General features: G+C 41.3%; 2 protein-coding genes, 1 long non-coding RNA gene and 1 other non-coding gene across 7 annotated transcripts in view; 2 read left to right on the forward strand and 2 right to left on the reverse strand.

Annotated features, from left to right (window-relative positions):
* The first annotated feature begins 132 nt into the window (after positions 1-132).
* Positions 133-214, forward strand: trnas-gcu. The gene has a single exon. It is a non-coding gene; the product is annotated as a tRNA-Ser (tRNA).
* A 3,580-nt stretch (positions 215-3,794) lies between these two features.
* LOC112141687 lies at positions 3,795-5,193 on the reverse strand. The gene is made up of 4 exons (XM_036210808.1): positions 4,996-5,193; positions 4,686-4,892; positions 4,264-4,595; positions 3,795-4,165 (listed from the first exon to the last, which is right to left on the reverse strand). The coding sequence occupies exons 2-4, from the start codon at positions 4,840-4,842 to the stop codon at positions 3,857-3,859; spliced, it is 798 nt and encodes a 265-aa protein (XP_036066701.1). The 5' UTR covers positions 4,843-4,892; positions 4,996-5,193; the 3' UTR covers positions 3,795-3,856.
* Positions 5,194-9,699: 4,506 nt separating this feature from the next.
* LOC112141679 overlaps positions 9,700-13,623 on the forward strand; it is a 9,639-nt gene continuing 5,715 nt past the window's right edge. The window contains exon 1 of the long non-coding RNA XR_004947361.1: positions 9,700-10,218. This is a non-coding gene — a long non-coding RNA (uncharacterized LOC112141679). The remainder of the gene's footprint in view (positions 10,219-13,623) is intronic.
* LOC112141678 (C-type lectin domain family 17, member A) overlaps positions 11,172-13,623 on the reverse strand; it is a 3,381-nt gene continuing 929 nt past the window's right edge. The window contains exons 3-6 of one of the 4 annotated variants that reach the window (XM_024264815.2): positions 12,547-12,597; positions 12,172-12,314; positions 11,986-12,086; positions 11,172-11,805 (exon numbers count right to left, since the gene is read on the reverse strand). In XM_024264815.2, coding sequence (XP_024120583.1) covers positions 11,658-11,805; positions 11,986-12,086; positions 12,172-12,314; positions 12,547-12,597 — 443 coding nt within the window. In that variant the 3' untranslated portion in view covers positions 11,172-11,657. Of the gene's footprint in view, positions 11,806-11,985; positions 12,087-12,171; positions 12,318-12,546; positions 12,598-13,623 lie in introns of all 4 variants that reach the window. The other 3 variants (XM_024264814.2, XM_024264817.2, XM_024264816.2) reach the window with 3 other exon arrangements.

Consider the following 13,623-nt stretch of genomic DNA (forward strand, 5'->3'; position numbering starts at 1 on the left):
TCTCGCATGCTAAGCGAGCGCTCTACCATTTGAGCTAATTCCCCTGCGAAAAAAGACAATATATCGCTTAATTCCAAAAATATTTTTTGCTACTTTGAGAAGACAGCTCCTGCTAACCTTGTTGCATATCAGGATGAGGTGTCCAAGTGGTTAAGGAGATGGACTGCTAATCCATTGTGCTCTGCACGCTTGGGTTTGAATCCCATCCTCATCGCTTGTGGTTTTTTTATATAAAATATATATGTATAAACTACTATATAAGATTATGCTCAAAATCCACAATGGAAGCATGTTTTTATTCATATAAAGTGTAAATTTGTTTTCTGTTATATATCCCTTAAATATAGAATGTAAAAAATAAATAAAAAGAACCAGCAATCAACTATTAAGTTTTGAAGTCTGTATATTTTAAGCTTTTTTCCTATTAAACAAATTTGAAGTGAACAACACACAACTCTGCAACCACAACCCAAAAAATAAATGAAAGTGTAATAAACCAACAGTCTTTTTTTCACAATAGCATTGTCATGGTTCCACCCTCAGTTTCAACCCCTAACCACCAGAGGGAGCCCTCGCCAGAGTTTTAACCTTGCTGCTCCCTGACTACAACCCCCATCAGCCACTGGTATGGCTTCCTGTCTACACAGCTGGCTTCAATCATCATCAGTACCATCCTGCATTTAAGCCTGCCTCAGCCACTTCTCTCTCCAGTCTCCAGTCTTGGTTTTGCAGACAGTCTGAACAGTGATTCCTAGTTTGATTTTCCTGGTGTTTGACCTTTTTCTGAATCTCTTTGTTATCCTGCATCGCTCCCTATTTTGACCTTAGCCTGTTTTTTGACCTCACCTCTGCTTGTTCCTGCTGTTACTTTGCCATTAAACCTTATGGTTGCAAATGGATCCAACCGCCCCTGCCTCTTTGTCACAAGCATAAAGAAAGACAAAAGTGTCTCAGCTTTGTGGATGTAATCTGTTTCTTCTCTCAGTTGTGATCTGCTCGGGTTTTAGAGAAGATTCTCTCAATTCTCAGGCGTCTGTTGGTTGTAGAATATATATATAGAATATTTAATATGTATATATATATATTTATTTACATATATAGAATTATTTCCTGCAGACTCTGTTCCTTCATACATCGAGAATAGTCAAATGGTTCCAGTTTTTTCTTCTTTTCTAATGTCTCTCATTTTCTTTACGTTTTATGTTGTCTCTCTGTTTGACTCGTGCGCTGCTACATGTGTGAGCCCCCGCCCCCCACCTCCAGCGCGCACTTTGTCTTTCCATTTCTTTTAATCTCTGTTAAATATTTTTCCCTCGCAATTCTTGAGGTTTAATTAAATATTTCCCCCCTCTCTCTGTGTGGATATCATGGTCACTAACGGTTCTCCGATTAATTGTTTAGTAAATAATATAAAGGGCATGATTCCGGGTCATTCCGCGCCCCCTACCATTTGAGAAACACTGCTTTAACCCAATGCATCATGGGGGATGTAGTGCATAAACTCACGCAGATGCCCGCATATTCCTTCATCCTTTGCTCACTTTTTAAAGTGTCTGACGTCGGATCCCGCTGAAAGCTGCACCGCTAAACATGAGCTTTACCAGTTATTTTTGTTGGAACTGAGAGACTTTATGAGCCAAATCACAGCAGGAAGTGAGGACGTTAATCACTACTGATTGGTCAGACTGATGACATGTGATCAAGCCTCCAACAATGATTGGCGGAGACAGTTGAAGGGGCGGGACTTTTCTAAAAACAGAGCTTGCAGCTAGTTTAGCGGCCAGATTGCGGCAGCATCATTCTGATTAAAGAGTCATTTATAGAATCAAAGAAAAATGTATTTTGCGATCTTGCACATTCCAAACTATCTACCAGGGTTACATCAGGGCCATTTGGATGAACACAGAGCTGAGAGTGAGGGTAAATGTTTTAGATATGTGAAAATCTCTCACGGCACACTAGTGCCGCAGCACACTGGTTGAAAAACACTGCTCTAGAGCAATTGAAGAAAGTCATGTGGTCTGATGAGTCCAGATTTACCCTGTTTCTGAGTGATGGGTGCATCAGGGTTAAGAAGAGAGGCAGGTGAAGTGATGCACCCATCATGATTAGTGCCCACTGTACAAGCCTATAGGGGCAGTGTTATGGTCTGGGGTTGCTGCAATTGGTCAGGTCTAGGTTCAGCAACAGAATGTGCTCAAAGAATGAGGTCAGCTGACTACCTGAATATACTAAATGACCAGGTTATTCCATCAATGGATTTTTTCTTCCTTGATGCCACGGGCATATTCCAAGATGACAATGCTAGGATTCATCGGGCTCAAAGACTGGTGCAGAGAGCGTGAGACATAATTTTCGCACATGGATTGGCCTCCACAGAGTCCAGACCTTAACCACGCAGAGAATATTTGTGATGTGCTGGAGAAGGCTTTGCACAGCGGTCAGACTCTATCATCATCAATGTAAGATCTTGGTGAAAAATGTATGCAACACTGGATGGAAATAAATCTTGTGACATTGCAGACGCTTATCAAAACAATGCCACAGCAAATGTGTGCCGTAATCAAAGCTAAATGCGGTCCAACGAAATATTGGAGCGTATCATGACCTTTTTTTTGGTGGAGACTTTTTTTGGGGGGGGCCATTGAGTGTATTTAGGCCTATTACTTTATATATCACTAACATTGTTTAGTTGTCTGATATATTATAAAAATGTTATTTAAATGTGTCAATATATTTTCATTGTTTATCAATATTCTTTGACATGTTTACACTGTTAACTCGTAACTAATTAAATAATAAAAGAAAAATCTTTCCTTGTTCCAATTTTTCTTGATGGGGTGTGGAGGGGGCTTATTCTGGGAAACTGAGCAAATTGTGTTGCTCTAATTGAAAATATACCAAAGAAACACTTCAAATGCAAAATTTTTAATAAAATGAATAGACCCTGTAAAAAGTTTTTTTTTTTTTTTTTTTTTAACATACAAATGTCAAAAAGTGAAGTTTAAAAAATACAACTATATCCAACAATAATTTTATAGTTACATGGTAAAATATGATTGTAGTAAATGGTGTACTTATTGAAGAGAAGAAGGAGGAGATCTACTGTCATCACACTAGCGCTTTTCTACCAACCAAGATTTCCGTTTGAGGCCCGTGAGTAAATAGTGGTATTTACTTTTGTGAACGCAGGGGCAGCAGTCGCAGCAGAAGGTGGAATGACACCAGTAGTGGATGCTGTGGCTCCAGAAACAGCAACAGCAGTAAGCACAGCCATCACATTGGGCATCACATTAGGCAGCACAGTCATACCTGGGTTTAGAATTATTGTCCCTAGCAATAACCCAGCAGCAGCAGAAGCAGCAGTAGCTGCAGCAGGCCGGCGACCTGGTCGTAGAATTGGAGCCTGTCCTTCTCTATTTGGAGGGGGAGAGAATTGGAATTTTGGCCCAGATGTTGATGGTGCCTCATCCATCTTTTCTCTTGGAGATGGAAGCTGTGAATCAGCCACAGCAACTGGATCTGGTGACATCAGTCCCTGAGTGAGAACACTCATTTCTTGTTTTTTCTGCCGCCGTTGAAACCTGAAAATGAATCAACAGTATTATATTTATGTTTTTAAAAAAGTCAGTGAAATTGATCAAAATAACATGCCTTTCTTACCACTGAATGAGCGTCTTCTGGTTGAGCTCGAACAGCTGGATGGTTGTTGCATCCATTAGCCTGGGACTGCTCAGAACCAGATCCCTGATGTGGTGGTAATCCGTGAGGATTTTGGACCACCTTGGAGTGTTAACTCCAACCTTCTTAGTAGGAGTCTTGTGTGTAGCACAGAGCTTTACACAAATAGCTTCAACTAAGCGACTGGTGCTAGGCCACTGAGCTGGACCCCCAGGATGTCCAAACATCTTTTAACACTCTCCACTCCTGGCGTCATCCTAGAACGCTTTGGTGCCTTAAAGCGGCCATGTGTCAATTGAGGCTGATGACGAGGCTGGTAGATGACCCGCTTTTTGTCAAAGTCTGGGAGGGCAGTCCAAAGACGAATGGCCTCTGTTACTTGTGGCTCTGTGAGGTAAGAAGCCTCACGAAGTCCAACAAGGTAGGAAGCCAGATCCTGGACTTTGTCCCAGCCAGCGATGCCATCAGGTCCAATGACAGCTGCCTAACAAATTCAAATGAAAGGCAAAATAATGTTAGAAATATTGACATGCTGAATAAGATGAGACTAAAATTGAAGGAAGGTTCTTTAAAATGTCTTACCTCTGCCTCGTTACAAGGACTGCTTTCAGTGTCACTGGTCTGTGACACCGGCACAGAGGAAAGGTGCTGTGCAGAAGATGCAGGCTCATCTGGTGATGCTGTGAGCAGAGGAAGAGCTGAAGATGAGGGGCTGGTGACAGCATCATGGTGGGGGTCATATAACACTGGAACAGTGATGTCCTCCACGATGTCTTCCTCAAACCCCTCATCCTGTAGGTCTTGGTCACTGACTCTCTCCACCTGCCTGTCCTCCTCCTCCTCTGGGGTCTGGAGCATGGGGGTAAGGGTTTTGCCAGTCTGGTTGTAAAGGTATTCGATACCCAGCAATTCACCTACACAAATAAAAAAAAAATACAAGAGCTGTTAATACTGTTGTGACATTAAGAGCCAAATAGATAAATCCCAAAATAACAAATGATAACCTGTATATGCTCCAGGAGGGCGATAACGCTCATCCCAGGGCTTCCCAAGCACCGCTTGGCTGAGCTGGTCCACAGCCTCTCTCATGGCGCTCCCAAATAACCGGATGGAGGAATTTCCTTTTACAGCATCTTCCATCCGATCATCATTCCAGCGCATCAATCCCTCTAGGAGGTATGCTTGGAAATGCGCGTCAGTAGCACTGGTTCCTGAATTAAACAGATAATGAACCAAATGTAAGGAAATGGAAACAGTTAGTGTTTGAAATGTTTAAAAAAAAGGTTAGGAATCTAGATGCTCAGTGCACATTACCTGGTATGAAACGGTTCAGGTGGAGGTGAAATGACTCCAAGGAGGTGGATCCACGGACACACCTGTAGCAGCACAGCTCCACGCCCCCTTTCTTCAGTGTTCCTGTCTTCAGGTACAGTGGAAAGTTCTCTGGGTCTTGGATGCAAAGCAGGTGGGTTTGCTGCTCCTTCCAAATCTGTTGGATCCTTTCATGATCCAAGAGCGGAACTCCCCATTCAACACATTCTCACTCACAAATCATCACATATTGATGATTTGTTAAGGACCTCCGTGTCACTTTTTGACATTTTGGGTACTTGTACTCTAAGCAATAACCTGACACCGAACCAGATGCAGTACCGGACTTGAATTGGTACAAGATGTGGTACCAGGCACTGGACCAGGTGCGAACCAGACAACATACCGGACGTGAACCTGTATCCAGTTAAGGTTAAGGTTAGGGGTACTGGGTTAGAAGGACAAACGTTTGGACCAAACCCTCCATCAGAGGGCGGGGTAAATGCACACTCCATACAGCCTGGGGCAGGGCCCCAGGACCACCCCATCCCAGGAAGGGAAGTGAAATGATTTAAATAAATTTCGATTTAGTTTAAAGGGGAGGGCAATCCAATTTGGATACCTGTTAGCTGTTCCCCGGGGAGGAGTTGGCTAGGTTTAGCCCCCAACCCCCCACCCCCCAGGTGGCAGGTGATATCTGGGGTGTGTCTGGGGGGATGTCTTTTGAGGACTCCCCTAAGGATGGTCCTGGAGTAACCTCTGCTGGACTGGGCTGTAAAGAGCATTCCTGTCGTCTGTCTGAAATCCTCCCTCAGCGTGCAGATTCAGTGGAACCTGAGCAGTTGGGATTTCACCAGGCCTGCAAAGGTATGTTTTGGGTGATAACTGTCCTTGTGTAAAAGTGCATGTGAGTCTGTGTCTTTAAGATAAACTTTGGTGTCCGGGATGTTGTGTGTGTTAAATTTGGGTCCTTTAAATGTTTTGGTGTCCAAAAAAATTGATGGATTCCTGACTGGTGGAGGATTTTAACTTTATTGAGGGGTTGTGATTATTTAAAGTTTCAATGAAGATTTTAAAATCTTGTTCTGCGTGTGTCCAAATCCCCCAGATATCATCCAAATACCTGTGGTAGTGCAATAGCTTTTTGGAGCATTTTTCCAATGCCTCTACCTCCCATTCAGCCATAAAAATATCGGCATAAGCCGGAGCGAAGCGTTTCCCTATCGCCTTTCCCTTAATCTGTAAAAAAAAAAAAAAAAATTTTGCGTCAAATTCAAAATCATTCCGGGTCAAATTGATGTGCAGTAATTTTAAAATTTCCTCATCTGGTCCGTGGGGGTCATTGGATTTTGTAAAAATGTTTTTTTTTACAGTTCTGATGCCCTGCTGGGTGTAATAATCAATGAATTCGGCAGACCTCTGGGTCTCACTGCTGCAGTCAGACACTATAGGCCGGCCTGGGGGGATGGTGAATGGAATGCTCCAGGAGGCTGGTTCCTTGTGGATGTTGGGGAGCAGATAGAATTGTCTGTCTCTCGGTTCCGAGCTGCCAATCAAATAGTTGTTGTTTCGCATTAATAAACTTTATTATCATATAGCTTATAGAAAATTTCAGTTATGACAAATGTTTTGGGGTAAATGGGTTTCTGTAATTGTTTATAATATCTTTCATCCTTCAGTTGTCTATATCCCTCCCATAAATATTCGTCCTTTTCCATGACAACCACAACACTGCATTTATCAGCTGGTTTAACGATGATGTTTTTGTTGTTTTAGTTCCGTAAGGACAAAGTTTTCTTCCTTGGACAGGGTAGTTTTTGTTTCTTCTATTGTAAAATTCCTATCAAAGTGGGGCTTGAATTTTGAAAATAAGCCGTTAATTTTCCCCTTCTGTGATGTTTTTGTGAATCAAATTTGCACTGGGGCAGGAGGTTGTTTCTGTTGCCCCTAGAGGGAATAAAAGTGAGACCCCGGTTTAATAAAGAAAGCTGAGGAGTGGTCAACCTGGTTCTGTTTGTTAAGGTCATCACATTTTGAAACCCCTCCTGAAAGTATGGGTTTCTGGGGGAAATCGACAGTGAAGTGCCAGCTCCCTGCGAGAAATCTGAGCACTGACCGTCTTTTTACAGAAATGGCCACTTTTCCTTGCGGCCAGCTCAGCCTCCTTGGCGCGGCGAAGAGCAGCCACATCTTCAGGATCCCACTCAAAAATGCATGCAGACAGGCGTGCCATGAAGACTCCGTAGAGTGGATGAGCCTCTGTTGTGACACCTACAGCAAATCTTCGCATAAAATGCCAAATGTCCAGGCGCACTTCAAGCTCCTCCCACTCCGAAAACAGAGTCTTCACCAGAGACTGGCCGTGTCTACTGCAGCAGTCTCTGTCCACGTACATAACTTTTGGGGGGGCCTCTCCTGCCTCTCTGTAGCGCTTCATCAGGCCAGCTGCCATGGCGTCCAGTCCATGCCCCTCAGCAGCTGTCAGCACGGAGACAAGAACTTGACTGTGTTCATTGCCCACATTTGTGCACCAGGCAGCTGTCCCTGAAGCAGCACCTGCCAGTTTCTTTGTGACCTATTAACCAAAAAAAAGGTACAAACTGTTTATATTTAAAAAAAAAAACATATTCATATCCGTCAGCCTTACTCTTAAAATACATTTTCTGTGGAGTTCATCTTCAAATCATTTCCAGAAACAGATTTAATTTTGGACTTGACTTCCGGGTGGGGGGTCTCAAAGAAAGGGGGACTTAGTGAGTGGTTCACAGACTGTTAGGTACTGTAAAACCCACTGTGTCCATGCTTCACTGTGCTGTTTCATCGACTTTTTATGAACTTGTCTCACGGTGTTAACCAGTGTCCTCTCCCTCATCCTCAGCACCCGCTTGTCACATGATTATCTAAGGTAACAACAGAAGAGGCATGCAAATGTTAAGTTAGCTCAAAATTAAAACACAGAGTCATTATGAATGTATGTCATTAAGAACTACCTATATGTCAGCAGAGCTGGGAAATTGTTGTAATGACCTATGTCTGACTGCCCCAATATTACCCCAGACAAGGATGAGTACTTTTTCCCTACAGCATTTAGACTCCTGATACTTCTGATGTGACCACATTGTGGACGACCACAGACAAAAGGGAATTACCACATTTTGTTTGGCATCCACAGGAACAGCACCGGCAAATAATATAATCTCTTATTACCCTCAAACTTCTCATTAACAAAGACAGAGTTCCCACTTCAGAAAGGAGCACAGTGAAGATGTCATGGAACAAGGAGGAATCCAGTAAGGGGAGGTAAACAAATCCAACATCTAGCAAAAACTCAGATCGATACACCAAGGAGATAGACTTAATCTTACCCAGAGATCAGAAAAAAAGGTCAACACAGACGAGCAAAAACGATGAAACTGTGAAATGCTGGACCGTGAGCTAAGACATCATGAACTGGGAGAGAGTGTAAAGGACTGTAGCTCACAGGTGGGATGAATGACAGTGATTATGAACAACACTTAGACAATGAGAGAATGGAGAGCATGCCAAGTAAAACTCACCACAGATCATGACGTGCTGACAAACGTACAGACTTCTCTGAGCACCTCCTCCTTTGGTCTCACCTATCCAGTCTCCACATTTTTAAGGCGCTTTGCCTCTCCTGATGGTGCCAGAAGAAGCTGGGTGGATGTTGCAGACATTTTCTGCAATGAAAATCAAACAGCCATTACTATCTTGCATGTTAAATGAGTGACAATAATACTGCAGTAGTAAACACTGCCATAACATAAAACAAGCCTCATAGTATGGTGAGTTTTCTAAAACTTAATCATTTCCATATTAAAAACATATTTGATGTAATTTTGTAGGCTAAACCCAGTGAGTGTATCAGCACTCGGCAGAGACATTTGAGAGCTGCAGTTCATCCAGAACACTGCTAATCTGGCTGGGTGCAACTTTACAGGTAAGGGAGGAGCTCTGTCAGCTGTGAGGAGCTTGGAGCAGAACTACTTCACCTCCACATCAAGACTGCCCGGTGAAGGGCGTTCTGGGCATGTCCCACTGGGAAGGGGGCTCATAAATACCCAGTAGTGGACATGCGGAAGGGACTATGTCCAATGGTCCCGCCCACAACTCAGACAGGAATTTCTGATGAACTACTGCTGCCCTGCAGAAATTATGTCCTAAAAAACATCAGGTTTTTGCCCAAAAACACCATAATCCTAATTAAAAGACCACTGAGAACCCTTAGAGTTTTAAAACGATGAACTTCTGCTGATGTGAAATGATCAGTGAAGGGTCACTTAAGTCCACCAACCGTTCTGTTCTAGAGAACATTTGACCCCGAAGTACAATTCTGTTTCTGTATCTAAAATCATAACAATGATGAGCTCTAGAAAGGCTCATTTATCACCAAAGCTGTTTAATCAGCCTTTAATCAGAATATTTTTTTAATAGAATTATATCATGTATTTAAAATGCTTAGTCTGGCTAAGAGTAGGGGGGAGTTGAAAGAGTAAACAAAATGTACTATCGTTACATAAATTGAACGTATACAGCTCTCCTGACAGGAGTTTGAAAGAAATATAAAAACAAAAGCGAATATTTATGTAGTTTACAGATCAAACTGCTTTTAAACGTCAAAGAAACTGAGATTTCCAGAAGTCACTGGGAGCAGCTTCCTCCTCTGCTTAGGCCTAAGAGGTGTTGTGGAAAAGCTGCAGGTGTGTGTGTGATCGATGTGTTTGTGTTTCAGGTTCATTCTTCACAGCAGCAGGTGAACTGTCTGCAGCTCCACCCAGAGGATTTTCAGAGACGCTACTGGCAGCTGGAGGGGGAACACACGCAGGTCTACGTCGCCTTCTTTGTCCAGTAGATGGAGCTGTCTGCCCTGAACAAACATTTATTTCTGCCTGCTGAAAATCTGCTCCCTTCAGCTGATATCCAGAGACTTCAGACTTGCACCAGAGCAGAGCTCAGCTTAACCAGGCCAAGGTGGACCAGGTTACAGCTGGAGCCGGACCAGAAGAGCTGAAGGGGGATATGTAGGTTTCTTTTTTTTTTTTCTCAGCTTCTGTTAACTTAGATGGCTTCTGCACTCCTGTCAATTCTGCAGATACCCTGGATCACAGGGCCAGCCTACAGGTCCAACTGGCCCAAGACCAGAACTGGAGGCAGGAGCAGGGGCTGCAAAAGCGAAGCATGCATAAACTCTTTCAAAAGAACCAGGTCAGTACCAGACTAGACTCCATTTTTCACTCCAGCTACTGTTACCTACAAGACCTGTCATTTAGAAAATTGTTATGTATAACAATGTGCACATCAGTCAGATGTGAAGCATGTTAATTAATTCAGAAGCTAACTCAGGGTGTATTCAGACTGGAAAAGTCCATTTGTCCAGATCGAATCCTGATCTGTGAATTTGATCTGTATTCAGACTGCCTTCAATTGGACATTTGTTTCGAACCAAAGCTTGCAAGCAAAACCACATGACTGAAAATGAAAGACCTGGAAGAAATCAGACGCTTTCCGTGTTGGGATAGTTAACTTGTTCAAACATTGTATTTCACTGACCAATTTTGAACATCTGTATCAAAGTCAGGTATAACATCTTTTACTGCTGCTTTTGTATTGTGGAGGCATGCTACGGAGAAGACGACGGTTAAGAAGGTGCACTGATTAGTATTTATGATGTGTAGACTGTCGGGTGAAAATGGTGTAAAAAGCAACATGTATCACATTAAAAGTTGTTTTTAATGAGCCTGCATTCATCCAACGACATTTCAATAAGTTGCTCAATATTAGCCTAAAGCTTTTATTGGTTGCTTCCTTCCTACTCTATTTACATCCCATAATTCCCGGCTATGGTGGCCGTTATGTCCAATTGTTCCGCTCTGAGCCTATTCAGACTGAGGAAACTCAGAGCAAACTGGAGCTCAGTCTGAATGCAAATGAACCAAAACCACATGGAAACATGGGTCCGAGACTGGTTCCTGGCTTGGAACCAGGGTCCATTTGGGTGTAATCAGACTGAAAATTTGTTTCGGAGTATCACGAGAAATGAACAATGACATTTCTACACAGGCCCCACTGGTTCTCACATAGATGTTTCCAACAAATCATTACTGGTTCACATTTAATATGTAGCTTTCATTACATAAAGAAATCCCATACAAAGCAAAGACTTGAAATATGTTTTTATTTGATTCTTCAAGAAATCATACAACAAAAAATTGTACAAGATTACAAAAACTGCAAATTTACTAAATCAGATTTTCTTTTTTGGCTTTTTATGTCAGTCTTTTGCACATCTTTTAACTCCAAAGTAAATTATCATCCAACGCATATGGCAGAGTCCAAATAAATTTGCTCTCACAATGTAGTGATTGCTGTTTGAAATGTTTATTATGGCAGACCAAAAAACAGTTGTTAAAGAGAAAATGTGTAACAAAAACACAACAAATGTCTCTGTTAAAATAACAACCAACGTTTTAGGGATCTACCAGTGCTTCCATTTTCTTCTAATGAGACTGTGTTAGACCTGCAAATGGAGCAAAGTTAAGATACAACTTTATGTTGAGTGGGGTCTAGTTTTCCAGCATCAACAATGTTGAACTGTTTTTTTTTTCAAGTTTTATTTATTTATTTTTTTTAGTATGTAGATGAGTTTACAGAGCCAATTTTTTCTCACAGATCCAGAAATTCTGCTCGTAGCATGGTATGTCATTCCAGCTGTTCTGATCACCAAAGAACCTGATCTCCACACAGCTTTCATTTCTGCCTTGATACCCATTTGGCTCGCTTTCACCCCAGTAACTGGAACCCAAGAAAACAAAGTTAACAACAAGCAAATCTTTCAGCAAAGTGAGCATTTATTACATTTTAATGATAAGAAATGGATTTGTTTTAGAATTTAACTGGAAAAGTATCCCATCCATTCTAATCCCAGTGCATTTCTATCATGTTTTTATGTAATTTACCAATGAAAGAACAAACCTCTTGGTTAGTGGAGTCCCATCCACCCATTCCCAGTCCCCCAGCTCTTCTTGGTACATCAGTCCAAGCCATGTGAGCCTGTAAAACTGCCCTATGAAGTCCTTCAGCATAAAATCAAAAAATATTTCAGCATAAAGAAAGCTACTATGGACACTTGTGCAAATTAAAAATGATCACAAATCCCACCTGTTCACCCACAGTATTGATGACCACCAGGTCTGCACCTCGTCGCTGACAGAATTCTCTACTCTTCAGCCATGGCTCTTTACTTGAAGATATAAAATAGAGACTGGAACCAAAAAATACCCATCCTCGTTTGATATAGGAATCTGCTGTTGGAAGAAAAAGCATTTGGCAGCAAAAGAATACATGAGGTTACACATTTGATATCAACAGGGATGTGTGTCCTTTTAATAAGAAAATAGAAAAAACAAATTAAAGTCTGTAAGGTGTTTAGTTATTAGTTTTTCTAACCATTTTTTTTTTCCATAAACAAGTTTGTTAAAATGTATTAATCATATATTACGTTAATAGTTGTTTTGATGTAAAGAGTTATCTTACCAGAAAGTTTCTCTAAGATGTTATCATTTCTTGTCAGGTTTCCAGTTTTGACTGGAAATGTAGAAAGAAAGTAATTCACACAGTAGATTTTATTTTTCCAATCCGGTTCTTCATTTTATGTTTGCTTGCTAAATTTCTGGTTTAAAAGTGTGTTTTACCAATAAAACATTTTTAAATTAAACTTAAAGATTTCTTTGAAATTTCCAGTATTCAAAGGTATCTTTTTGTTTTAATTGGGCAAATGACTTATATTTTTTGTTACTAGTCTTTAAGCTAATTGTAACTTCAAAACACGTGTTTTTAAAGCATAGGGTTTGGACTCTGTCGAGATATTAACTGTGTCCAAGATTCCTTCCAGCTGCTTGAAGTAAAACCAGCTTTTGTGCAACTCAACTTAATTACTTTTTTGACAGAAAAATATTTTCTGTTATAAGTCAAACCTAAATAAAGCCCTAAAACATGGCATATGTGTACAGTTAAACAAAAATAATAAATAAAACTATTAATTGATAGTTTTAAGTTGCAATTTTTCTTGCAGAAGGTATTCAATAACTAACTAGGACATCAAAGGACATCCAAGGACATCAAAGGACATCCAAGGACATGAAAGGACATCAAAGGACATCAAAGCGTCCATCAAAAGCTCTCTTAAAAGCCTTGTTTTTTTTGTTTTTTTTCTTAAAAAAGTTACAGTATGCCTTGTAGTGCTAGTTTAAGGTGCTCTGCCTTATATGAGGACTAATTCTGGTTGTGCTTACTGGTCTCAAAGTGATTTTAAGAGGTGTACGCCCCCCTGTCAAAATGTTTGGCTGTGTGTTATATGGTAACACGGCTAAAATGTAGCAGAGTCTGACTGTTTTGTTTTTTTCAGGTTATTAAGTTACTAACGTTTGTTTTAGTGTTTCAGTCAGTTTTTTTACGTTTTACAAAAAGGGTTGGGGGTTAAGCGTATTGTGAATATATTAACGGGGCTGACGCCTCTAGCATGTAGTGTGTCACAAATAAGTTCTAGAGCAGGGGTCTCAAACTCAATTCAGCCGGGGGCCGCTGGAGGCGGAGTCTGGGTGAGGCTGGGCC

This window comes from Oryzias melastigma, unplaced genomic scaffold (genome assembly GCF_002922805.2).
Source record: "Oryzias melastigma strain HK-1 unplaced genomic scaffold, ASM292280v2 sc00251, whole genome shotgun sequence".
In the NCBI taxonomy this organism is placed as follows: Eukaryota; Metazoa; Chordata; class Actinopteri; order Beloniformes; family Adrianichthyidae; genus Oryzias; species Oryzias melastigma.

Excerpts from the sequence above, each read along its gene's own strand:
- LOC112141687 (XM_036210808.1), bottom strand. The coding sequence starts at position 4,842 with ATGCGCTGGAATGATGATCGGATGGAAGATGCTGTAAAAGGAAATTCC. Across the intron at positions 4,596-4,685 it reads CCCTCCTGGAGCATATACAG|GTGAATTGCTGGGTATCGAA; the intron begins GTTATCATTTGT and ends TTATTTGTGTAG. Across the intron at positions 4,166-4,263 it reads GTCCTTGTAACGAGGCAGAG|GCAGCTGTCATTGGACCTGA; the intron begins GTAAGACATTTT and ends TGAATTTGTTAG.